Source organism: Macaca nemestrina, chromosome 13 (assembly GCF_043159975.1).
Source record: "Macaca nemestrina isolate mMacNem1 chromosome 13, mMacNem.hap1, whole genome shotgun sequence".
NCBI lineage: Eukaryota > Metazoa > Chordata > Mammalia > Primates > Cercopithecidae > Macaca > Macaca nemestrina.
In genome coordinates this window covers 12,824,846-12,852,397 of record NC_092137.1, presented here as the reverse complement: position 1 = coordinate 12,852,397, position 27,552 = coordinate 12,824,846, and the positions used below count along the sequence as shown (strand labels likewise).

Genomic DNA, 27,552 nt, shown 5'->3' with positions numbered 1-27,552 from the left:
ATAAGAACCCCTAGAGTTTGTACAGGGCCATTGTTTACAAAGCTCTTGCTCACTTTGGTCCTTCAGGTCACACTCCATTATCTGGGTGACTCTCGGCCTTTGTTTCCTCTCTAGACCTTAGTTGCTTTATCAAAAGTTGTAAGACTTGGACCTGATAGTGGTTTTCAAACATATCATCTCAGTCCATTCAGACTGTTATAACAAAGTACCTTAGACTATGTAATTTATAAATAATAGAAATGTATTTCTCCCAGTTCTGGAGGCTGCGAAGTCCAAGATCAAGGTGGCAGCAGGTTCAGTCTGTTGAGGGTTACTCTCTGCTTCAAGATAGTGCCTTCTTGCTGTGTCCTCACACGGTGGAAGGGACAAGGCAGCTCCCCTCAACTTCCTTTATAAGGCCACTAATCTTAATCATGAGGACAGAACTCTCATGACTTACTTCCAAAAGGCCCTGCCTTTTAATGCTATCACATTTGGTATTAGTTTCCAGCATATGAACTTTGGAGGGACACAAACATTCAGATCATAGCACATATATACAAGCGAAACTTTTCATTTTCCTCCCTAGAAGTGTACATAACAACTGATAAGTAAAAACTGATAAAAGTGGAGCTGCTTCGGTTGCAGCAGGGGAGGGTCTCTGTAACCTCTGTTTAATGGATCCTAATAGAGTCTCCATTCCGGTACCACTGTCCAGTCAAAAGAACTCTGCCTTAGAATCCTTGTGGCTGACAATAGTAACAGTCACTATTCCAGCCTAGGCAGGGCTAAGCCCTTCACACACTTTAGCTCAGTCAACCCTCCCAACAGCCTTGGTCCTCACAATAGGTAAGTATTTCACAGCAGCGTAGAAACTCAGAGCCCAGGCCTGCTACTTCCCCACGCCTCTGTCCTCACTCCTGTGGCCTAGGCCCCTTGCCCTGGTCCCAGGTCCAGATTGGTAGAAAAAGGATAAAGTGTCTATCCCCAAAGGGATTAGAAAATGAAAGGTTTCTACTGGCTAAGTCTTCAGAGGGAAAGGGGGCAGGAGCTTCCTGGGTCCGGGTTTCCACCGAGGTGGAAGCTCATTATATAGTGGCTTGGGGTGTGCGTGCCAGCAACCCACCACCCCCCGCCCCCAGCAACCACACAGGTGAATGTTTGACAGTGCGCAATTCAGACGGGCATTCATTAGGCAACAGACCCATGTCAGCTTAATCACAGGCAGGGAGAAGAGCAAAAAAATTGGATCAGCCTATATGTGCCCTAGCAAAAGTCAATGATAGGCATCAATACTTGCAAAAGGCTGCTCTTATTATAATAATGTGCATCTTAAGACACCTGGGGTTGGAAGGAAATTTTGGAGCATATAGAGGACACCTCCCCTGGCACAAATTATATCCATGAAGTTATTTACTAAACACCTCCATGTGCCAGGCAGTGGGTCAGGTGCCTGCTGCTGAGCCAGGTGCTAGGTACACAGAGGGGATGTCACTGAATAATAAGCACTTTGTGAATTTAGAAGACTGGTCCAATTGGCCAGGAAGCCTCTGCTTCGGCCACATCCTCTTGTACACCACAAAATCCAGTCTTTGCAAGATCTTTTATGAACTCCATCCAGGGCTTGGCATTCATGGTGTTAACTTGGACAAGTCTCTAAATACTTCTCACACCATCCTCTGCATAGAGTGCTGCTACTGTCTCTCTTATTATCTAAATTATTTTCTTTCTGGACTCTGCTTCAGGTGCTACCCATTCCAGGACACCTCCTGACAGACCTAGACAGGAGTTGCCCATCTGATGGGCTGCCATCAATCCCGAGTGTACCCCACCACTCCATTCTACTCATTGCATTTGTCTGTTTTCATGTCTCTTCACAGCACACACTGAAATAACAGAGGTGCTTAGCAAACATTTCAGGAGAGAAATGAGCTTCTCTGGGCTGTAGTTACTTCTGTTAAGTAAGGTACACTATAGATGCGACTGTCTATCAAGCCCCAGCAACCTTGATATTCGCGGATCTCAGACTCGAGTAAGGGCTGCCGGGCAGATGTTGTTGCTGGGAGTTGGGTGGTCTCCTAGGAGGGTTCCAATCAAATTTGCAGCACAGGGCTTTTCCTAGGGAAACCATGTGTAAGCCTGGATTACTTGTGCCCTATGTAATCCTGGTTACTCCAGAGCTATTGTTACTCTCTCCCTAAGAACATACGGACTCTTAACATTGTAGCAAGAGTAAACAAGCTTGGTGGCTAACCAGACATGGGGTCCAGTCTTGGGCCTATCACTTACAAGTTGTTTAACCTTGGACAAGGCATGCACATTTCTGGGTTTATTTCCTAATCTGTATTAGGAACGTAAGTCAGGTCACCTACAGTTGTTGTAACGATTCAGTGTGAGCTATTGCATCCAGATTGGACAGCATATGCCCCGATATGATGAAAGGGAGATTCCGTGTCTTAAATTAGTAGCAGTGGCTCACCCTGAAAGAGCAAATGCCTGGAAGAAGATGTGAGCTTCTGCTTGGTGTGTGGTGATCACAAAGCACAGGTGGCAAAAAAAAAAAAAAAAAAAATCATCATTTTCCAGACTCTAACATTTTAGTTAAATACGCACAATTTTATTGATTGAAGAGATTAGGACAAAAACATTAAACCAAATACAGGACAAAGCACCAGAGGCCATAGATCCCCACCATGCATGTCACCAATCTCTCCTCCTCCAAGGTACTTAAAAAATAGGGGAGAGGGAAGAAAAAAAGGTCCTTCTTGACACAGCACCATCTTCAGAATGTTAAAAAAAAAAAAACCTTCTCTCCTTTATATCTTCCATTAGCAAAATAGAATCAAGGGCAAATCCATGGCCGCCTTGTCTCCTGGTTACGAAGGGTGAAGCCGCCCTCCTGGGAACGTGAGGACAGGGCTCCTGCTGCGCAGGCATAAAGCATCCAAGAGGCCGCACATACATGCCACACACTATAATGAAGCACAGATTCAAGTAACATTTACATACTAGAGTCCACGTGTCACCTACCCGAAAACAGGACCATTTCACAAAACATATACAGGCAGTCAAATCCAAACAAGTGAGGTACTGGGAACACAAATATTTATGCCAAAAGAGTTCTGTATCATACAGCAATAGAAAAGCCATAATAAAAAACATTTTGCCACTCGAAATCAAATAAAGCTATCTAGAAAAGCCAAGTAAAAGGTTATTTCAGAGACAGAAATACTCAAACAAGGAAAAAAAATCGTAAATGTTAACTACAGCATGTAATATGTCATCCCAAGTCAACCCGTAATTGAAGTACTGGCTTAATACATCACAATGTGACATTTTCCTTAATAAATAGAAGAGTTCTTGAAAATACAAAGGTGCGTATTGGGATAGAGAGCTGTTTTTATTTATATCATCATAGCTTTCAGCTAATTATCCTTCCCGCTCGTCTCTACTGGGGTTTTTTGTCCAAACCAGAGGGCCTTACAAGCCAAAAGGATCATTCTCCGTAAAGAAAACGAAATAGCTGCCCTGTATTTTATACACGTGGGACAACCTGCTTTGTTTCACTAGCTTCTAATAAAACAAAGACAAATGTTTAGTTGCGATCAGAGTGCTGCAAAAGCGTCAGACTCCAGGAGCTTGCTAAAATCTCAGGCCATTGCTATCACCTCAGCAAAGAGGAATGCCTGTCACACAAACCCTCATCGTTCAAAAGCAAAACATGAAAAAGGAGTTGGATTTCTCTTTTCCTTTCTTCTTCCCTTTTCTTTCCCCCTTTAAACTAAGATAGCAGTAATGCATCTGGACGTTTGACTTCTAATAGCTTCCTGCCACGAACCAATTGACACAAAACAGAATAGCTTGTTAAAGGACAGATTTTTTTTCCCCTTCAGGGAGCAAAGCATTAACATGTCATTTCCTGACCAGGATATTAAATAGTTTATTTAGAAGAAATGAGTTGAAGTGAGCGATTAAGAGACACAAACTGGACTTTTGTTTTCTTTTAGTGTAGCACCCAGGTTTCATGTCAGTCTGTGTGCACCGAATTTTTTTTTTTAAGTGAACCTCATTAATTACCAGCTAGGTGGTTGGCTTGTTTCAAAGAAAAACAAATTCTTGGCCAACTGTTCCTTCCCTGAATCCTAACAAGAAGTTAAATGCTAACAGTGCGATGCCAGGATGTGTGTTTGAGGCAGAGAGTTTTCATTCTGTGAGGATCTGCAACTATTTTGGAACAAAATGAAAAGTGGGGTAGGCGGAAGTGGCCCAAGTGGCAAGGGGTGGTCTCCCAGGCTATGTTAGGGAAGACAAGCTCCGGGGGGCTCCCATCCATCTCACCCCAATCCCCATCCCACGCCTCTTGCCCCCTTGCTACATGGTCAGTCAGCTCCTTGAAGGTTATCCTTCTCTGAACCAAGAAACTTAAGAGTGTGAATGTCTTTTTTGCTACTCAGCCAGGCAATTCGTGTCCCCTGGAAGAACTCCTTTCCGCTGCCCTCGCTCACTCCTGGTACCTGCTAAGTCTCTGTGGGGCATGAGCTCAGTTAAAGAAAGGGTCCAAGTTCTCTTCCATGTTGACGTCCGGCACCAACTGGTCAGACACTTCCTTAGCACCATATCCTGAATTCGAGACGCTAAAATCTGTAGAAAACCAAGGATGGTCCAGAATTTCCTGCGAGGTCAGTCGCTCCGAGGGCTCCCGCCGCAGAATGCTTCGGATGAGGCACTTGGCCTTGGGTGACAGAGTCTCTGGAATGTTGAACTGGCCACGCCGGATCTTGCTGAAGAGGGAGCTGGGTTCAATGTCATGGAAAGGGTACCGCCCCACCAACATGGTGTACAGCATCACCCCCAGGCTCCACACGTCGGCTGCTTTGCCCGAGTAGCTGCCACTGGTGTTCAAGATCTCTGGGCTTACGTAAGCCGGGCAGCCATGCTTGTCGGAGAGGGAATCATCGTCTCCCCGCAGAATGTAGGCGTCTTCCAGGCTTTCCAGCTTGACCCGAGTCCTGCAAGAAAGGAGGAAAACATAAGCTCCTGAGGGTGCTCGGAGACACGTTACCACCAGCATCATAACATACCCGACTATAGTGTTTCCGAAGACTTCTCATTCACATTCATTCATTCATCTGACCAGCCAAACATTACTCACTGAGCACCCTCTAGCTGCCAGCTCCTATTCCAGGGCTGACGACACCCACATGGGTGAACAAGACTGACAAGGTCTTTTCATGCAGCTGACAATCCACTGGGGAGCTCAAACCTTGAGCACCTTAGCGAACCATGAATCACATTATCATCACCCTTGTGAAGACGGAACAAGAGATTAAGTAGCTTTCTCAATGTCACATTTGCATAATGCTAGGGCACCACAGAATTCAAACCGAGATCTAACCAACCAGGAAGCCCACAGCTTTGTCTACAACTTTTAGCAGACTTGTAACTAACGTGACAGAACACAGTCCACAACGAGCTTTCACCTTACTTGCATTTTGGCCTCACTACAGCCCTTTGTATTCGACATGTAGGATATTAATATCCCATTTTACAGATGAGAATATCGACACTCAGAGAGTTTGAGTAACTTCCCCAAACCTGTTAGCTGGGAAATGGAGAAGACTTGATCTCACATCTTCCTAAGTTGATGCTGCTGCTCTTTCTTCTATACCAGCTGCCTCTCTTTAGGACCAGAAAGGAAGCAGGGGAATGTTCAAGCAGGAGTGGACTCCAATCACCTGGTCCTTCTGAGGCTGACACCCTCATATCAAGACCACCTTCTTTCCCTGGCCAGGCCCAGTGTCTCAAACCTGTAATCCCAGCACTTTGGGAGGCCAAGGCAGGCGGATCACCTGAGGTTGGGAGTTTGAGACCAGCCTGGCCAACATGGTGAAACCTCGTCTCTACTAAAAACACAAAAATTAGCCAGGCGTGGTGGTGCACACCTGTAATCCCAGCTACTCAGGAGGCGGAGGCAGGAGAATCATTTGAAGCCGGGAGGCAGAGATTGCAGTGAGCTGAGATCGTACTACTGCATTCCAGCCTGGGTGACAGAGTGAGAATCTATCTCAAAAAGGAAAAACAAAACTGTCTTCTTTTCCAGATTTCCTGCTGCCTTTATCTTCAGTCCTGCCCCTCATACTCCCAAGACCTTGTCCTTGACCAGGTTCTAACATCTGACTAAGGTCACCCACATCTTCTGCCTGTGCACATCTGTGATTCCAATTTCCCACATGTCTGTGTGCGTGGGGTGTGTGTGAACAGAACCATGAGCCCAAGATCCAACTCAAACTAGGCATCCTACCCCCAGTCTTTCCCTGCCATTTAAGGTCCATCGTGGTTGCTGACAGGAAAGTGGGACTCTCCAGCGTATGCTCAAGAATAGAGGTAAAGAAATCCTGCATTAAAGACCCTGGAATCCAGCACGCATCCTTACACAGTAAGATCTGATGTCATTGTTGTGTATGACATAAGTGCTCAGGAAATACTTTCGGAAGTGAGTTGAATTCTTATCATTAACTATACCTAATCTACTGTGAGGGCCGGGATGGCAGTGACTTGTTCAAGGCTACGGTGAAAGTCACTGAGAGCTTCCTCCACCCAGCGCCCCAAGTCCTAAACCAGCCTCCTCTCCTTAGCTCAGGGGCCTCCTAGGAATTCCTGTTTTCCTGCCCCACTGTTCTTTGAGTGGAAAGCTAGGAATTGCTACCTTCCCATACTTGAAATTGAAATCTTCCTCCGACTCTCCTGGCTGGGGCACTGCCTCACAGAGTTGTAGGTAGTCCTTGGGTCTCATAAACTTAGTTAATCTATCCCATTATCAAACCCCTGGGGGCTTGCAGAGAAGGTGAGGAGGGATGGGGAGGTGTTGGAGTTAGGATTAAGACAGCATCTACAAGGGCTGTCTCACTCGCATCTCGTATTTCCTTCATCTCAAAAGCGCACATGCAGGCACACATGCAAGCATCTGCCCTGTTTGCCCCGAAGTGCAAAAAAAGCTCAAATAAGCAGAGAATAAGAAAGAGCTTGGAAAAACCACATTGGGTCATAAGTCAGAGCTTGTGACTCAAGTCCATCTCCTGCTGTTTCTCTTCCTCCATCTGCCTGAAGGTCTTAGCCTTTCAGCGTGATCACCACAGCCACTAAGAGTCATAGAAGTGGGGGCAAGGTTCAAATTAACCAAAAGATTGCTGCTAGGAGTTCTCTATAGCAAAAGGTTTGGTGAAATCCTGGGTTGACTCTAAGACCTCATATTTGGATTACAGGAGTTCAAAGCTCAAGGAGTAACTACTTCCCGTATTAATTTCCACCAACAAACAAACAATAGTTGTGGTCATGGGAAAAGGCACGGGGATAAGAGCTAGGAAGGCAGTTTCCAGGCAAGGCTTTGTCTCTCACTTGCTGTGTGGCTATGGCTGAGTCACTCAACCTCTCTGTTTTTCAGACCTAAAGAGGAGCACTGGACAAGGAAGTCTTTTAAAAAAGTTATGTGGTAAAATAGACACAACATAAGACCAATGAAGTACACTTAAACCATTTTTAAGTGTACTTCATTGGCATTAAGTACATTTACACTGTCATGCAAACATCTGGACAAGGCGGTCTTAAAGTCTGTCAGTTTTATCATTCTGGGATTCTGTAATACCCATCTCTCCCTTTTTTATGTGCTCACTTACATTCTATTATAATCTATAGAATACATACTCTTCTGCACCTATAGCTAATGTTCTACAAAAACAGGAAGGATCTACATGTGCTAATCCGGAATGGAGCTGATTAAAAACCAGCATCTTTTGTCCTTTTGTTTTTCCTAATCTAAGGTGGCAGGTGGAGCTGGCCCATGAGACTTACTAGCTGTCGAGATGCCACGGAGGTGAAAAGGTGAAACCCAAGGGGCAGAGGAAAGGAGGAGGAAGGCCGGGATCTCGAACCACAGGCACGGTGAGTTTTCCCCACAGCTTCCTCCACCCCATTCTCACCCAGCGCAAGCCAGACCCCTCACCTCCAATTTCACTGTTCTAGCAGCAGAATAGCTATGGAAAGAATTACAACTGTGGAAATAATAGTAAGAAGAAAAACAAGCTCTTCCATCTGTGGGACAAGGGGCGGTCCGGTGGAACAAGCATGGATCTTGGTATCAAAGGGCCCAGGTTTTGCCCAGGTTCCCCTGCCCCAAACCTGCAGTGGTGATGCAGCTCATCTTTGGCCACGGCTGCAGGGTGACCCCCAGGGACTCTCGACCATCTCTTGGACCACACTCCCTTCTCTCTCCATCCCAGCCTGTTTGCTGTTCCTCACATGCCCTGCTTGGCCCCAGTCCTTCTGAGGTCTTTGCCACAGTGTCCCCTTGCCCTAATTATGCTTCCCCAACTGTGTGACAGCTCACTTTTGTCTTGTCTCTGCTCGAATGAAGTTTATTAAACTTCATCCTGTCCATCCTACATTACGTAGCCCTCCTCCTCTTTTCAGCATGGGATATATTGTACATTTACATTTCAAGATTTACTATGTATCATTATGGTCATCATTTCCAGATGATCACCTCACTTCCCACCTCCAAGAGCCCATGGGCACGCAGCTGATGTCATTTTGTACGTAGAGAACAACACTTAAGTTTGCTGCTGTACCTTGAGCACCTAGATGAGTACTTGGCACACAGCAGATACGCAATCCATCAATGACAGGGACAGTCCTGCTGTCGACCCCAGGGGGAGCTTCAGTGTGCTCACCGGGAAAGGAACAAGGGCCGATGATCTGCCTACCTGGCCAGGGTTTAGTGGCAGTCAGTGAGAGCTTTACAGAAGATGGGCTTTGTAAATGACAGCATTGAGGCATCTCCCATGGTGATAAGGGGGTGGGGATATCAGGCATCTGTCAGTAAAGGTGGGAGGGAGATATGACTACAGGGACTTGAACTTCTCCTGGCTCAGCCTTGGCAGGGTGCAGAGCTCACCACCTCAAGCTTTTTATGCAAGGGACTCTCGACCATCTCTTGGGCCACACGCTCTCTCACTCCCTCCCAGCCTGTTTGCTGTTCCTCACATGCCCTGCTTGACCCCAGTCCTTCTGAGGCCTTTGCCACAGTGTCCCCCCGCCCGGATTATGTTTCCCCGACTGTGTCAGCTCACTTTTGTCCCGTCTCTGACCAAATCTGAGGCCCTTTTCCATTCCTATCCCCTTCCAGGTCACCATTTTAGATTCTGACTTTCTCCTTCACCTCCTCCTGCCAGGTGTCCCCACATTCAAAGCATCCTAACCCCTTTGTGGAAGCCTCAGAAAATGGTTAAGGCCTCCACTCCGTCCACTAACACTGACCCTCCCCAAGCTGGAGTTTACCTTTCACCTTTCCTATCTCAAGATGAGCACACGGAATCTAGGCCCGATACTTCATGAATTTGAGAATAAAATGAAAAGACCATCCCACATGCTGCCAAATACCAGCTGCCCCCAAGCTCATCTAGCCAACACTTCACGCTCCTTTCCCTCAGAGGATGCAATTTTAGTGGGGAGGGCCCAGGTCTGCTTGTCACATTTGGTTCAGCACATGCTGCAGAAGGACAACCACAGAAACCAGCCCAGGTCAGAGAGCAAAGCAGTGTCCTAAGGCACAGACACCTGGGTTCAAGATCAGGCCTTGAAAATTACAAAGTACCAAATGTCAGATATCATCTATGTACCCAATGCGTGCAAGGCACTTACACATACCGTCTCTTCAAAGTTGAGGAGCTCCATTTCCAAGGCAGGTACTACGATTCCTTTTCTCACGGACAATGAGCCTAATGCTCAGAGTCTGAATAGGCTCCTATGGCTAGCAAGGCAAGGCAGTGGCTGGGTGCTCACCTTTCTTAGGCCTGACCCCACCTACTCAAGAAGCTGGCGGAGGAAACCACACCAGGGTTGCTCAGTTCACTAGGTTCCATCAAGGCGTGCAGCACATGTGCCTCCCCAGTGTCAGAGGACAGCCAGTCCTTGGGACAGGAGCCTGCTCTTTCTCTAAGGGAGAATCTGCATCCCAGGCAGGACAGGGGCAAAAGAAAAGAGAAGCTGGGAGAAAGGATGGGGAGGAGATGCAGCCTTGCTGTCCTTGGTAGGTCATTCTTTTGACCTTGCTTCCTTCTCAGAACACTGTGAACTTGTTTACATCACTTCTAGGCAAGGGTTGAGGCAACTGGTCTGGATTACGTCTTTCGACAAGGACCTTTCAGGATGTATACCACGTGAGAGGAATGGAGGGAGGTCCGACAGGCGGGGGTGAGTGTCAGCTCTGGTCACTGTGGACTTGCTGTGGAACTGCAGGGAGGCTGCTGAAGGTCTTTGGACCTTGGCTCCCTCCTCTGGGAAACAGGGCTGCCAGTCACGAGTCTCAAGAATGTGTATGGGGAGTCCCTGGTGGGGCTCTAGCACATGTCAGAAATGGGAGCAGAAATGAATGAACAGTCTTGCAATGGCTCACGTCCCCTCACAGTCTGGGCATTATGAATTTTCCAGGCAAAGGAGTTGATTTCCATAAAAACCAACAGAAGCATCTGTGGACCTAGTAATTCAAATGTCCCACTAGTCATGCAGGCATTTAAAAGACATTTACCAAGCATTTTACTCTGCTTGAGTTGCCCAACCAGGCAACTCAAGGCACTGGGGAGACACTGCGGAGACAGACATGACAAGGAACACCCATCTTCTCCGTTTTTGTGAGAATTAACTGTCATAATGCAAGTACGGTATCTACCGAGGAGCCCAGCGTGGTAGATCTGCAAAAAACTAGCGGCAGCCATGATTACTGATCTTATTATTAAGACGAACCTTCGCACCTACCCTCAACCCAAAAGCCTCGTGGAGAAGACAGGTGAGGAAGCGTGAAATGCAAGTCCCCAGCACACGGCAGTAGATGTGAATTCTCGTTCCTTCCTGAGTCTTTTGCTCTTGTTCCTCCCGCGGGCTGGAATGCTTCTCCCCAGCTCCGTGCCCAGCCCAGTCCCCTCACTTTATTCAGTTACGACTACGGTGATCAGGATATGCTTCCTGGAAGTGGTGGTACCAGAGATAGTCCGAGAAGAATAAACATTCCCCAAAGTGACAAGGGGTTGGGGGGGGGTGGTAATTTTTGTGACTAAAACGCTGTAAATGACAATGGTTATCTCCAGTAACTTCTCAGGGGAAGAGACAGCTCCCTGCCAGCCACCAGCTTGGGGTAGGATTGGTTTGGCCAGAGAAGCTGGATCCCCGCAGGCCTTTTGCAAACTGTGCCTGGCATGGGAAGAGAACAGCCTGCTTTGCTCTCAACCTGCTGAATGAACAAGGCTTACACGTGGGCAGCCTGTGTACTCAATGACGGCCCAGCCCAGTGCCAGGCCTTGTGTCACCGGATCCCGGTGCCAGGTGAGGAAGCCAAAACCAGCAGGGTGTGGTTCCTCTCCCAGCATCTGTGGAGCAGCACAGATCGGCCCTGAAAGCCCCAATTCTCCCCGCACCCCCATCCACTCTCAGCACAGGCTCCAGAGCTCCCTTGGGCCAGTAAGTTGAACTACCAGTGTGGCCCCTGGTTCTTTTGGCCTCAATTTCCCTTCTGTAAAATAAGAACAAATAGCTGCAAGGCCTGAAAAGGGCTCCTCTAGCTTCAGAATTCCAGATTTTAAAGTTTCCTTTAATTCTTAAGCTCTAGTGATTACAACACACCGTATAATATCCTAATAATAATTATAGTAACAATAATAGAAACTATGTGTGAAGCATCTACAAGATGCTAAGATTATTAACAGCCTGCATCCTTATTTCTCAAAAGTAAAAGACAAGTATGATATACGCATGTTTCCTAATAAATAAGGAAGCTGAGGCACAGGGAATTAAATGCCCCAGGCTGTACACAAAGAAGCTGAAGAAGCTGAGCTCTGAAATCTACATCTGGACTCTACTGCCATTGCTCTTTCCAAAATACATTCTGGTACTAAAATCACTGATTTACTTAGGGCCAAAGAAAGAAAAACTTTTAAAGGGAGACCCTGAGATGATGGAGACAAATCTGTCTCCATCTGTTGCCTCATTGGTGGCCCAGTTTATTCAGCACTAGATCTGGTACAAAACCATCCCATTCACAGCTAACTGCTATAGCTCATGAGGTTGATACAGGTGGTTAGACCTGCCCATTTACTGGATGAAGAAACTGAGGGAACAGAAAGCAGATCTGACTTATCCAAGGCCACCTCGCAAGCCAGTGGTAGAGCTGGGATTCAAACCCCGGTTTTTAACTCCAAGTTTAGTGCTTGATCCACAAGATCAAAAAATAGTCTCCACGAGCAAATCATGCTGTGCTTTTAAATCTTTAAACAGCACCCTGGGCTCTTGGCAGGAAGAGATCAGGACAGGGTGGGCCAGGGTGGGGCTGAGCTGGGAGTTCAGCCAGACAAAGTGGGCCTGGCAGGGATGGGAAGTCCGGTGGCCTAAGGTCAGTGAAATCCAGAGAAATCACTGAAGGCCGTCCGGTCAGGCGGTCCAGATAGGCTTAAGGGTCAAGTGAAAAGGTCAGCTGCTGCCAGATCTGACCTTGCCCTGACTGTTACTGAAACACTACTCTGGGCAGCCAGTCCAGCTGTGAAAGCCAGGGTCCCGCCCGGGACGACTGCTACCAACGGCCTGGGAAGGACCACCTGGCACCGTAGGCACCATTATGCCGGCCTGGCAGCCTCATTAGAACTTCACAGGCCGCTAAACGATTCCAAATAAATTGTCGTGCATTTAATTCTGGTTCCTGTATGCACAGACTTTCCCAACAGTCACCTCTGAGAGCCACCTCTGCACCAGGTCTTGTAGAGTCAGTGAACCACCCCAACTCCTACCGCAAGTGGCCCATAAATTAGCAGGGAGAGCAACAGGTGAGCCACAGGGGAAGCATCTCAGGGCAGGAGAGCAACAGGTGAGCCACAGGGGAAGCATCTCAGGGCAGGAGAGCAACAGGTAAGCCACAGGGGAAGCATCTCAGGGCGTCGTGGTGGAGAGAGAGATGTCTACAGGGAGAGAATATGCTTCGTTACCTTACAACACCACACAATCTGGAAGGTGGGTGTGCCCACACCGATTTGATGCAGGAGACGACAGCAGCTTAGACAGATGAAGGAACTTGCTTGGAAACAGCACAGTGGGGATAAGAAACCCAATCTGACTCAAATACTCAGGTGTTTTCTGCAGTGCCATCTACCCAGCCACGACAGAACCCCTGCCCTGTCCGCGTGCAGGGGCATGTTCCTGCCCCTGACTCCCATCCGTGGTACCTGGATGAACAGGGGAGTCTCACTGTACCTGAACACCTTCCCACGCCCCCACGCAGACACCACACAGCACAGCCTGCAGGCCGCTGGGGCTTCACAGAGGAAGTCCATCCTGTCGCCATAGGAACAGAAAGGGAAACCCAAGAAAGAGGATGCCACGCTGACAGGAATTCCTCATCAATACTCCATTCACTCCCTGCATTGAGACATTCAGCCACGGCTCCTGAAGAATCCCTCCTCCCCTGTGTAATGGACTGACCTCTCCACAGAGCTTCTGCGGGCTCAGTGCTGGCCAGGGACACCCAGCGGTGGTGCTGCTGCCCTGCCCGGTGGCTTAGGAGTGCTTCAGGGTCCAGAATTTTCCCAGTCTTGTTCCAGGTGTGGGGTGGGAGCTCACAGAGCTCGGCGAGGACTGCAAGTGCATCTCTGTACCCACTCGCAGGGCCAGATGGGGACGCTGCCCTCGACAGGGAGCCCCACGCAGGCTTGTGGAGCTGTGCGCTCAGGCACGTAATGAATGAGATCGGGTCGAAAAACCTGGGTCCTGCTCTTGGCTGTGCCACTAACACATCTGGGACCTTGGGTACGCACACTCTCCTCCTCCTTTTTTTGGAGATAAAAGGGTCGGTTTTAAAGCCCCACTTGTTGCCCCCACCTCTTCAATCCCACTGCCACAGTCTCGGTTTGAGCCACTTTTTCCTGGAACCCATGCCCGGCTGCTATTACCCAGTCCATCCTTCACACATACTTCCAGAATCACAAACCTGTCCCTGCATTCCAGAAAAACCTTTCAATGGTTCCTTCTGGGCAAGCTGGAGGTGAGGGGTGTGTCTTTCAGGCCCTGGACTCAGCCTCATCTCTGTCCTAGCACAGGTGACCCTCCAGCAGCACAGCCCTCCTCCCTACACATGGTTCTTTGTGCCTCTGGCTTGACTCATGCCTTCCGGGACCTCCCCATCCGTACTACAGCACTCAGGCCAACCTCGCGCAGGAGCTCGTCACCTCCCAGAGGTGACCATTCTCCACACCGTACTCCACTGTTGGAACTGCTAAATACTGCCTACAGCTAAGTAACTACTGAGTCATGATTACGATCATTAGGCAAGGACTCTCTTGTACTGATTCCTGTACCATCAACACCTAGCACTGGAGGACAGAGTAGGTGCTTAATAAATGTCCGCGAGATAGAATGACCCCCATATCTAAGATCCCCCGACTCCAACATTCTGTCTGGAGTTCAGGGCATCTAGGCAAGACTCTGCTCAAGCAGTGCAATGGCTAGAGTCCAAAGAAATTTCAAATAGACTGGACTCTGTTCCATGATTTCGAGAAACTCCCAAGAGTATTGAGTAAAAAAAAAAACATCGAAAATGAGTTTCCATCCACTGCCTTCCACTGTCAATATGGCTAGTGGATTTTTCTTATGATATTCATGCCACTGGGACAGAAGGGGCTATTTGTATATCCACGGCATCAACAGTTATACTTTCCTAAGTACTGCTAAGTCCAGTGCTAGGCATGGGGGATAGAAAAAGAAATGAAGCCCACTGTATAGTTCCCTGGGATTAAAAAAAACAACACCACCACCCACAGAATGGGAAAACAGGACCTAGGACTGCCCGCGGGCTTGGCTCATTGGTGGCCCAGTCCATGACTGCTCAGGAAAACCGAGTCGTAAGCCTAGTTTTGACCCTGGCTAGTCAGGTCCTCCTGGTGCACACCTGTTGCCTAACTGCATGAGAAAATTCTTTCTCAGGGTTGGGCATAAGAGACGGTAGTTTACCTGTTGTCTATTTCCTGGAGACAACCTAGTATTTGAGAGCCTGGGCTCTGGAGCCAGGGACCTGGGTACCAACCCCAGGTCTGCCACTGGTTGGCCAGTAGACTCTGAGAATCAATTTTCTTATCTGTAAAATGGTGAAAATAAGAGTATCTTACTCATTGGGTTTAAATTGATTAAATATGGTAGGTAATTAGAATTAAATTTGTGAATCACATTATGGGTAAAACATATGGTGGACCCTGGATATAATTTCATCGAAATGTAGGTCTCCTGAGAACAGGGTTTCTGTCTCACTGGGCTCTGTAGTATCCCCAACACCAAGAATAGTGCCTGGCACATAATAGGTGCTCAATAAGTATTTGTTAAATAAATAATTGAATCTCCAGGTTGTTGGGTTATGAGGCTCAACGACATCAGAGGATGCCCAAAAGCAATAATGACGGCTATGTATTCAAGTAGCTGCAGGGCACCAGACACTGTGCCGGACACTTAACATGTTAATACATTGTTAATACATTGTCTCTTCTCATGATTTCAGAGAAGGCAGCCTAAGACCATAGGGCTAAATGGAGTAATAAAAAAATCTGACCACTGTTTTAGTCAGTGGTCTGCTTGGTTTGCTTGGGGACACACACTAGCCCATCAACTAGTTACAAAGGACAAGTAGTCAGCATCCCAGCAAGAAATCCTGCTGAATAATATCTACTATTTAGTCTACTTATAAGCGTGGAACCTGGAGGAAGCTCTCCCCTCTCTCACTGTGATTAGAAAAGCCCTTCATGAATAAAATTACAGCCTGCCATAGACACTGAAAACAATGTCTTAAATAAATGTCACTTTTGCATAAATCATTAAAAGGGAAATGATGGGTAAATTTCTCACTTGATGGGAAACTTTGAAAATAGCTCTCTATGAAAAGGTATCTCCATAGGGGATGTGTAAGTTTCCTGGGCTCCCATTGATTCCAGGCAATGACTTGGACACCAAGGCTCTACTTACCCCTGCCTCTCTCTCTCTGTCATTAGCATCCAACCTGAGCTGCTCCCACTCAGAAAAGGAGACATTCCGTCAACAAATAGCGAGGCCCAACCTGTTCCAGGAGCAGTGAACATGAGACAGCCTATGTCCCCAGGAAGCTCCCAGCAGGGCACAAGGACCGTCTACAGATGCACATACGGACCATCACAATACAGTAGGAGATGAGCTCTGATGAGGAAAGGGAGTGCTATGGGAAAGAGATCACTGATCCTCCCTGGGGAACAGGAGGGCTCGCCAGCCCTCCCCAAAAGTTGGCAATACCTCAAGTACATAAAGGGGTTCCTTATAAATAAGGGAATTCCAGGAGCTCTGTTTCCTTCAAAGCAAAAACGAAAGGTATTTTCCCAAAACACAAAGTGCCCACAACTTGAAAAAATGTACACAGCTTTTAATGAAAGAAAAGCTGAGTCTGGTCTCCAGGGCTCTGATGCCTGCCCTCTGTACTTTGTTAGATATTGAGACCTCAATGGAGGCGGGCGCAACTTGAAGATCTAAAGGAAGAGCCAATAAAGATACTAAGAGCTGAGAAAGCGTGCCTTGACCTCTGTTGGTGGGGGAAGGAGAAAGGCCTCCACCCCACGGGGAGGCACAGGTCTGTGGATCTGGGCAGGTGGCGTTTATTATACCGAAAGCCCCCAGGCCACTGAGTGCCTGCAAAGAGTCACAGCTTCCACCCTGCAGAAGCAGGCACTGATTGGCTTCCACAAAGCAGAGGAAATGAAACCTGTCACATCAAGAGATAAAGATCTTCTACCCAAAGAAGAAACACGTAAAGAAGCATGTTTCTCAGTTCACATGGGGTCCTTCTGTGCAAGGAAATGTCAACACTGAACTGAGACTGGAGGCAGAGAGTGGCAGGCGGATGGCAGGAAGCCTTGAACCCAGAGAGAAATCCAATGGGCAAAAGCAAACAGGAAGTGCTGTGGGAACAAGGCCCCAGCCACCTTCCTTGAGCAGCATAAGAGTGCACCTGCTCAAAGGGCTCTTCGCATCCTGAGGGAGCCAGGGAACTGGCCCTGTGAGCACAGAGTGACACTGAGTGCAGACGAGGCTTCCGTCAGCAGGAGCTCCCACCCACTGATGGCTGACTGTGCGCTAGGCAGGAGCTCCCACCCACTGATGGCTGACTGTGCGCTAGGCAGGAACTCCCACCCACTGATGGCTGACTGTGCGCTAGGCAGGAGCTCCCACCCACTGATGGCTGACTGTGCGCTAGGCAGGAGCTCCCACCCACTGATGGCTGACTGTGCGCTAGGCAGGAGCTCCCACCCACTGATGGCTGACTGTGCGCTAGGCAGGAGCTCCCACCCACTGATGGCTGACTGTGCGCTAGGCAGGAGCTCCCACCCACTGATGGCTGACTGTGCGCTAGGCAGGAGCTCCCACCCACTGATGGCTGACTGTGTGCTAGCCATTGGGTTCTCTTGTGTTAATACATTTAATTCCATGAGGGAAGTCTTGTTGTTATTTCCACTTTGCAGATGAGGCAGTCTGGGCACAAAGCTTAGGTAACTTCTCAAGGTCCTTTCCTAACAAGTGCAAGAGCAGGGACTGGAATCCAGACAGCAGCTCTGACTCTACATAGAAGTAGCAGGACTTCTCCCAAGCTTAGGCCTTCCCGTGAATTAAAATGGAATTGGAGGGGCTTGAAACATGGGGCTTCTAAGTACAGACCGATCAAGCAGGTCACCCCAATGCCACAGCAGAGAGGGGGAGGCAGAGTGCACCGGGCATGCACTTTGGGTACTGCCTTCTATCAGATTCTGAGCCCCAACCAGCAGGGTGGTCACTACTACACACAGACCGTCTGAGATTTTACTACAGGAACTGTGGATGCACAGGGTGTGGCCAGGCAAGTTCAACTGGAGTTGGAGATTAACTTCCTTAAAATGCTGCTCAATGCCTCTGGGCCCTGAGGTTTTCCTTTTCAGCAGTATAAACAAAAAGAACCAAGCTCTGCCCTGCACAAACATCTCTGGGAACGACGGAGAAGCAGCAGTCCAATGCCGGTAACACAGACGCTGATCCAGGCATGGTGGGGTACGATCCTTCAACCCCTACATGTGCCTGTGGCCGCGTACTCCAGCACACATATGGTCAATCTGGCCTTTCTGAGCCTCAGGTTCCAGACCAGATGCACTTGACCTTTGGCATTAATTTAATGATTATAATTAAGCCAAACAGAGAGGAGGATGTGGCCTAAATCTGAACCCCTATGCCACTCTTCTCAGAATACGCTGCCCAAGAGACCGACTTAATTCTTCAAGAACCCACTGAGTCCTGGGAACTGCTCTCCTATAATGGTACTATTTCATCAATGACTCTAGGAACAGATGTCCCATCATGAGTGCCTGCCCTGCCCAGTGAGTCACAGAATCATCTCATTTAACCCTCACAACTGCCCGACAGGAATGCCATTATTATTTCTGCTTTGAGGAAACCGCAGCTTCGAAACATTCAATGACTTATCCAAGATCAGGTAGCTAAGAAGAGCCAGAAGTTAAACCTAAAACTCAAATCAAAGTAACATGGAAACAGAAGACCCTGAGCTGCTGCCTTTCTACCTAGCAGCACAAGGCACGCTGGCATCAGGTCCAAACACACTAGGAGTCATCCGTGTCTGCCTGCAAAGCTACCAGTGGGGGACGGGAGTGAAGGCGCTGGCAGTTCCACTAAGAACGTTTCCATGGATGGCCATGGATGCAGAGTCCCAGACGGCACACAATCGAAACTTTAGGCACAAGGAGTCAGCCCATAGGCAGGTCTTGTTCTGCACCAGGTGGGCCTCAGCCAGTTTCATACGTAAAGCGTGCACTTTCAATCGCTTTCCAGATCACCAGAGTTCAAGAAGCACATCACTGGGAGGGAGAAGACTGATACACAAAAGAGGTGTGCAATGGTCAGAAGATGAATAAAGCAGCACTTCCCAAATTCGCTTCTGTGCTTTTTCACCGTGGGACCAATGCCCGAAAGGTTAGAAACAGACATTGACTCCACGGTTTAGCTTTCCAAAAGCCTTTAAAATGTAACCCATTGCTTCCTTACACTTTCAGTGTTCTTGAGGGAGAAGGAAGCTTTAGCTCCACTAAGTGATGCAATTAGGATGGAAGATGAGAGTTCCCAGCAGCAAGCATGGAGCCAATGAGGTTCTGGGCCCTTGACACTTAGCCTCACACTCTTCCCTCAGGAAGTGCTGGCGACGGGCTCCATGTAGGCCACCATGCAGGCCAAATAAGAGAATCTGCCATGACACTCAATGCTGCCAGGAGGCAGAGAAGGAGAGATACACTGTGGGACAAAAAGCAGAAGTTTCACATTCTGGAATCAAGAGGTTAAAATACAGAACAACAAGAAGAAAAAGGTGACTAGGCATGATTCCTTAGTTGATAGTTGGATTTTAGAAAAACAAAAAAGCTCTTATCAATCAGCTACTGTTGAGAACATTCAAAATGTCCTTGAAAACGGAAGCGACCTTCTCAGAGCTGCCCAGACAGACACTTGTCATGTTCCTGAAAGGCCAGCCCACTGGGACCTCCACGTGACTTGGGCTGGAGGAAGAACTCTGGATGAAATGACAGGATTTCTAGGCTGGCTGAACCCTCAGACTGGCTGTGCGAAACTGAGCAAGCAAGGTGACCCTGCCATGAGGCCAAGGAACCTCACTGATCAGGTGGAGGAGTTACCATTTTCTCCATGGTCCTACAGGGCATAAGCCTCAAGGCTGGCCCATGGGGCAACAGGGCTGCATGGGCAAAGGGGCTATCACACATGCCACCGTACTGTAGGGACTACATAGGCCAGCTCCCTACAGTCCCTTACATTTTCTTTTTACCTTGGAAAATGCTCTTTAAAATGAAAAAAAGGCTTTTGCTTTGACATGTTTAGTCCAGGGAATTGTTTTGGTTTCCCATTCACATTGGATACTCCTTGCTGGTTATCTCTGGACAGGGTCACGTTCTTTCACAAAAGTCAAACATAACTTCCAGATGGAATGTCAGAGGTACACACTCCTGAGGTTGGAAGCTTCTTCCCTGGGCCCTGGGACGTCAAGGATTTTGGCTGTGCCATGACACATTCATAAAGGAAAAGCAAAGGCTGGGAGTAAAAGCCCTCCACAGCCCAGGTGAGACCTGGCTTCATTGGCTCCTAGCTAGCTGTGCGCACTGGGGCATGCTTTCACCTCTGGAGTTCTGCCTCCTGGCAGCAAAACAAGAGAGTGCCACACAGACTCTGCAACCTCCGGGTCTACTTTTGTTCCCATGTTCTATGACTTGGGGACCTCCACTCTGCTCTACTCATCTGCACAAATATGTATTCACTATGGGGCTCCTATTCCTGAACAGGCCATTCCTTCTACTCGTTGGTGCCCGAGAGTTCCTTCCTATGGAAACACAATCAAAGATGACACTTAAAAACACAGATCCCTGCGAAAGGGCATTTGCTGTCCTCATGCCCTCTGGCAGACAAATGAATTTCTTGACAGCTGACTTACTAGCGAATGAGGCCTTACTTCGACTCTTTCCTGTCCGTAACTTTGGGACTTCACCACGTTGCACTTTGGAGCTCTCATCTATGCAATGGACATGATAATACTCACTTCTCCAATAGGAAGAGGTAATTAAGTTAAACTTTAACCTTATGGTAAGGGGTAAACAAATGTGACCTCTTATTTTTGTAGACGCAGTTATTAAATCTCCAAGAAAGGTGGAACATAGAAGGGTAAAGAGAATACCTTTGTCAGTATTCTGTTGAGGGTCCACATATATTCATCTTCCAAATGAGAATATTCAAAGAAGCACATATGCCAATTTATTATTAATTGAAAAGACCTTAGAGCCAATATAGCATACAGAAGGTAACAGAAGGAGAAATATGACGCTGGCAGAGGGAGGGTGGAAACAGACGAAGGACCAGTCCAAGATCACAGAGGGCATCAAAGGCAAAACCAGGGGAAACATGTCCAGGCTCCACGGGCAGAGGCATCTGAGTGGAAGAGAAAAGGTAAGTGTGGTTCCACACTCTAGATCTTCCAACAGCTGCCCCTTCTCAGTTTGTTAATAAAGGGAAAGGCATTCACAAGCAAAGATCAAGATATGAGCTGGTCTCCACGTTATGTGGAGCCTCATTCACGAACTACAGTGAGCAATGAATATAGATCTGTTACCTCTGTTCCTCCAAACTCATATTCTTAAAAAGAAAAAAAGAGTGCTTGAAGGAGTTCTTATAATCAAAATCAGCTGGGAGAGAAAGCAGGGCCCCAGCAGTGTCTGCTAAATAGAAGGTAATGAGTTAATGGCATAACCCAGTTGCCTGCATCCTGTCCAGCTGTCTCCTCAAATAACCAAGACCTCTGCAGTGCCATGCATTTGCATCAGCAGTTTCCTCACCTGGAATGCGGTCTTTCCCACGTTTCCTGAAATACAGTCATCTTTCAAGTCTTGGCTCCAAAATCACCCCTCCTATAAAACCTTCCTTGACTCTCCAAGTCCTAGGGAGAACTGACATGTCCCCACCACCCCACCCAGCATGGACCTCTATTCTGAGCTGGTAGCATTTCCTTCATCGGTCAGTTGACTATCTAATTCATCTAGATATTAATAGTACTGAGAATTGTGACTAATAGCTAATATAAGCTTAGGTAAGAGCTACTGAATGAGTGCATGGATGAATGAATTATAAATGACTGATTGTGGGTGCCGAGTGTTCTGCAGGTAGAATTTTCAAGGCCCTGCCTTTACTGACATTGAAAATGCCACAGAGGTTTGCAGCCACCTTCGGAATTCAAGACACCAATCATACGTATTCACTGGGTCGCAGAATATCCTGTTACCTGTCCTTTAAGCACCAGATGACACCTTTAAAACAGTAGCTATTTGCTTTCCCGAAACACTTGAAAATTGCAATATTCACTTCCTTTTGCCCTCCTAAGATTCCTTCCCCTCATCTGGACCACAGACAGTAAAAAAAAAAAAAAAATGTCCATTCAAGACTTTTCTAGGAAGCTGTTGTTAGAAGCAGTCCATCACAGTCCCCAGGTCTGGATAGGAATGAGACCTACCTCTCTTCATCCTTAAAGATGAATTTCCGCAGCTTGAGGTCCCGCAGCACCAGCCCCCCGTCATGGCAGTGGGCCACTGCCGAGGCAATCTGGTAGAAGAGTCTGGCTGCCTCCTCCTCTCTCAGCTTCTTGCAGGTGCGGACGAAGGAATGCATGTCCCCATAGCTTCGCTCAAAGAACACATAGGCTTTGGTCTCACCCAGGATAATTTCAGTGATTTGGTTGATGTTACTATGAGCAGACAGGCAAAAGCACGGTGCCAGGGATTCCTGGTAGCAGCTGATATCAAACACCTACGACAGGATTAACAGTAAGACCAGAGTCAGAGGTGCCTCTTGTACAACCAAAACACAGAACATTGCACCTCCCACAGGCATGGGCTTTTGAGATGACAGAAAATATGCTGAACTTGGACCCAGACCATACTGGCCCTGCCTTCTACCAGCTGTGTGGCACTGAACAAGTCACTTAACCTCTCTGAGCCTCCAAATCTTTATGTATAACATGGGAAACTGATACTTGACTTACAGTGTTAGGAAGATTATATGAGAAAATGAAGGCGATAGTGCTTTGCAAAATGTAATACAGTACACAAATAATAATTTTCATTATTTTTGTCTCTAGCCCAATTGCGTGTTTATAGAACTAAGGCAAAAATGGAAAGTGATCCACCTCAAATGACATCAACAACACTTTATTTACCTTCAAAAACAAAAAAAAAAAAAGGAAAAGAAATGCACATAAACACGCGTTATACGACACATGAGCAATTAAGAGATTAAATCGCTAGCTGTTGCCTAATGGTCTCTAATTCAATACTTTCATTTTACAGATATGGAAACTGAGGCTCAGAGAATGAGCCAAAACTCGAGCCCCCAGTGGCAGAGGTAGGAATACAAAACAATCCTTCTTAATAGGGCAGCAGCCTTGCTTCTTCCTCTCTTCCCTCCACAGATATCTAACTCAATGAACCAGTTATGCAATGATTTTCTATGAATCAAAATTAGCCTGTGAAATGCCAACTCATTGTGGGGTTGCTTAAAAAGAAAAGGCACCCTCAATACCTTTTGAAACAGACCTAACAGAAATGAACACTACAGAGAATTTTTGAGGTTATAAAAAAAACGCTTTCATTCATTTCAAGACCTCCACTAAATCAGGAATACAAGTCCCTGGGTCTGGAATGTGGTTTTTCTATCTGCCTGGGATGTGGGTAAGATGAATCTATTCAGTGTGTGCGTGAGCCAGGGGCATGCGTGGGTGAGCTTCACTGGAAAGCATCTAAGACAGGAACGCCCTAACAATACACTGCATGCTATCAGTTCACAATCATTTAGCTGCCTAAATCGCTTTTTCACTAGTTAGAGCATACTTTCTTTGATCATCATTTTGCAGTGTGGTGGGAAAAATGCTGGACTGGAAATCGGCAACCTTGAGGCACTAATCCGGGCCCTGCCACCAGTAATCTGGATGAGATGGATAAAGAGCTTAGGGTTGCCGGACCTCCCTCCGCTTCATAAAATGAAGATTGATTTAGAACAGTGTGAATCTTTTTTGGGTCCTGATGTCACATAAAATCTGATAAAAGCTCTGTTCCCTCTTAGCTGACAATGCCCATTCTCAAATGCATGCACAATACCGGATTCATTTTAAGGGGATTCACGGGCTTTCTGAAGCCCACCCGAGGCCACAGACTGCTATTTAAGAATCCACGAGTTAAGTTGCTCTAAGCTTCAAAAAATTGAAACAAAATCTGTGAGTCAAACAGGGATGTAAAACCTCAAGAGAGTTGGTGCTAACCCAGCCAAGGAAGCAAAGTTAACAGTAATGTTGTGAATGAACCATAATGAGGCATCTCAGAAAAGCGGCACAGCTGCTGCCACTATAACCTAGAATTTAAGAAAGAATACTTCAACATCTCCAGAGACCACAAATCACACACTGATACCGTCAAATGATGACCTAAGAGCGGTGACCTAAGAGGCCTGTTCAATTAGGAATCTGCAATGCTTGAATCAACTTTAACACCCTGACTGCAGGCAACAGAAACCCAGGGAAGGCTCAAAAATTTCAAGGAGTAATAAGCTTTGCAGTGGCTAACGTAAACACTGCATTATATAATGAAGATGATGTGTTCTGAAATACCGGGTTGCAGCTTCTGTCGCCACTGCTCAGAGTTATGATTATTTATAATCTACTTCCTGTTTCCAGGTGCATTTACAAAAACATAAAAGGTGACTTTTGCTCAGCACTTTTAGCCTATTATCCTGCTCCACTGCTGAAAAACTGAATGGAGACAGAATTTTTTAAAAAACTAACATATTTGTGGCAGCTTCAAATGTAGCCATACCTTTTGTAGAAGAGACCAAATTCCAAGATGGTGGACAGAGTATGAAAAATAAAATAAGTATTTATGTTTTCCCAGATGGGAAGGAGCCAAACTTTTATTAGTAGCTATCAGGGGCATTTAGGGGCTTGGAATGGTATTTAAACCATCATCTTCACATGCAAAATCAAGCTACAAGCCTGGTGCCAGCCTCTTTACATGTTTAATTTGAAGCCTTGGTTATGTAATGTGACAGTTCAGATAAGGCAGTAAGATTAGACCATCATTAATAACATTTGCAAAAAAAAAAGTACCCATTCTGCCAAGATAGTAATTATGTCAATCTGCACAGTAGCTACCAGTATTTCCATGAAAACATACAGTTAAAGACTCCTTAAAACGCCTTCATTCATTTATCTAGCAAAAGTAGGCACATGGAGACAATAAGCAGCCTTGATTATTTTGTTTAAATGACTCTGGAATCTCTATTCCTCCAAAGAGTGTCCTAGGGAATTCTCTATGCAGTCCTCTATAATAAATAGCATCTTTACATTTGATCTGTTTTTGCAAAGAATTTTTTCATTGGTCAACACACAGCTAGGAAACAAGAACCTTCTATTCTAAGACATCAAAAGGAACTGGATTCAATGTGTAGATTTCACTGAGCCTTAAAGTAAGCTAACAGACCACAGCATATATATCTCTCAGCGCAGTTCAGAGAAGCAGCCTTATAAACCTCTCTTGGAGCTTCTTAGGAGATACACAACTATGCTTGCATAGGAAGTCACCCACATCATCTTTGGTAAAAAGTCAGGAAAACAGAAGCTGCCGTGTCTTAAAGGGATGACCTCTGTCAAGCAGAACAATGATACTGCACTTAAATCCACTTGCAGCCACACTATAATTGGTGAGGGGCTGATTCAATCTTTGCAATAACTAAACCAGCAGATTAAGTCCAATTTGAGGCCAGAGCGCAAGTCTGCAAATGACACTGTAAGGTCAGCCCAAAGTGAAATATGTCTTGAAAAATCTGGAGAAAGAAAGAGCAGAGGCCAGAGTCACCTCTGGTTTTAAACAAAGAAGTAACAGCCAGATGCCCCTGCAGAATTTGGCTGCAGAGTCCCTATACTTAAAAGCATCTCCAGCCTTTGAAAAATATTAAAATGCTCTACTGAAGTTGAGCAAAAGGAATGAAAATATTCACTGCTGGGTGATTGTGCATATTTCATACAAGAGTGGCAGTTCTGTGGAATTCATTCATTTCAAAGGATGACTATCCTATTGTGCAACCTTGCAGACTTCTGAGAATTCAATCCAGCTACTGAATTTTGGTTAACCGGGCACAGTTGCTCTGGGTCTCAATAACTTAGAGAAGATGTAAAATACCAAAGCTCAGGACAAGCAAAGGGCAACATTTAGAGTCTCCGATTTCCACCTAAGGTCTGAACTAAACAATCGCAAAACTGACTGGAGATCTCCACTAAACCCAAATTTTGCAATGAAATACTCCAGTCCACTATGAAATAAGGAAAGTAGTCTGCGGTGAATGGCGAAAGTGCGATGTGTTATTTGCAGCACAACCGTGCCCAGTGACCATTTCAAAGGCAGAATGGGTACCCCACTCTCCCCTTACCCCTCAAAAAAAAAAAAAAAAAAAAAAACCAGCAAATCTAAAATCAGGTAACAATGAATCCTTGATCTATGTCCAATTCTGGGTAGTAGTATGCTCTATTGTAGTTATTTTCTTTTTTGGAAACTATTTCGCCCCTCATCCACTTGTCTGGGGCCCGGTGGGTGCACATAAAGATACACAGACACACATATACATATATCAGTCACTGTTGAGGGTTAAAGACAAAAAAGGAAACCTAAGTGTCCATCGCAGTGGTATTACCACTGCGGATCCCTGGGGGCTCCAAATGGGAGCTCCTTAACCTTCCAGGCAAAGGTGTGTGTTCAGGGGGGAACGGAAAAGGGGGGATGAGCAGGCAGGGGAGTCTAGAGATGGGGAGAGAGACCAAGACCAGAGAGAAAGACCCAAAGCATTCACTATTCACCAGAAAGTGCTCCGGCTTTGATTTCCACCCCAACCCTCCTCTCAAGGCTCCAGGCAGAAGAAAGGTCTTTGTAAACTCCTTCCCTGCGCTGGGCCCCTGGGCTCGGCCGGAGGGGGCACCTTTGTGTGTCTGTTTTAAAGGGCACCTTCGGAACAAAGGTTTAACACCTGCCCGCTGCTAAGAACAATGGCTGCGAAAGGAACGGAGTCATCAGTCTTAAAACTACCGGGGGATTCCCTAATCCTTGCTGGAAGGGGAGGGTGCTAGACACAGGAAGAAATCCCCCCGGGCAGCGGGACCCGGCCTCGCGCAGAGAGCTCCTGGAGCCTTCGGTGCACGCGTGTCCGTGGCCCCCGCGCAGTCCCGCCGCCCTCCCCTCCCCGGGCTCTCCCCGAAACGCCCCCACTGCAGCCCGCCCCATTGTCTGAAACGGTCTAAAAACTTCGCAACTTATCGAACCTGAGCAAATAAATAAATAAACCCATTTAATAAGGCCACGGTAATTATCCCGCGAATCTGCCTCTCCCAGACTCGAGGGCCTGGCGCCCTCCCGCTCCCTCGGGCCCCTTCCAAAGACAAAAAGCAACCCCCTGGCCCTTTACCTTGCACACCAGCTCCTCTCCGCTGTGCAGATGCACGGCACGAAAAACGTGGTCTCCCTCCAGAGGTTCCAACAATAAGTATTTCCCGATGCAAGAAACGCAATGCGACAAGTTCGGAGTCTCGGGCGGGCTCGGGGAGCCGAGGTTCGGGCTGAAACTCTGGCTGGGCTCCGCGGACCTTATAGACGACAACTCTTCGAAATCCTGGGTTTTGTTCCGCGATCTCCCATATCTCGCTATTGTGATGGGGGTAGACCTGTGTATGTTCATGAGTGTGAGGATCGCACACGACAAACAAAAAAAACCCGCCGGAGAGATGAGTCGCTGGCGAGTGCGGCTGCAGGCGCCTCGGTGCCACTGATTTTAAAAGGGAGCGAGAGGGGAGGGGACAGGAGAGGGACTGCGTGGAGAAAGAGTTAGAAGCCCCCAAATGGGCGCCGCCGGATACCTTGT

General features: G+C 47.1%; 1 protein-coding gene and 1 long non-coding RNA gene across 2 annotated transcripts; one reads left to right on the top strand and one right to left on the bottom strand.

Annotated features, from left to right (window-relative positions):
• Positions 1 to 732: 732 nt before the first annotated feature.
• Positions 733 to 8,131, top strand: LOC139357770 (uncharacterized). Its single transcript, XR_011611462.1, has 3 exons — positions 733 to 828; positions 7,797 to 7,917; positions 7,999 to 8,131. It is a non-coding gene; the product is annotated as an uncharacterized lncRNA (long non-coding RNA).
• Positions 2,575 to 27,552, bottom strand: LOC105486467 (tribbles pseudokinase 2). Its single transcript, XM_011749330.3, has 3 exons — positions 27,100 to 27,552; positions 22,115 to 22,407; positions 2,575 to 4,988 (listed from the first exon to the last, which is right to left on the bottom strand). Exons 1-3 carry the CDS (start codon positions 27,367 to 27,369, stop codon positions 4,520 to 4,522), a joined length of 1,032 nt encoding a protein of 343 aa, XP_011747632.1. The 5' UTR covers positions 27,370 to 27,552; the 3' UTR covers positions 2,575 to 4,519.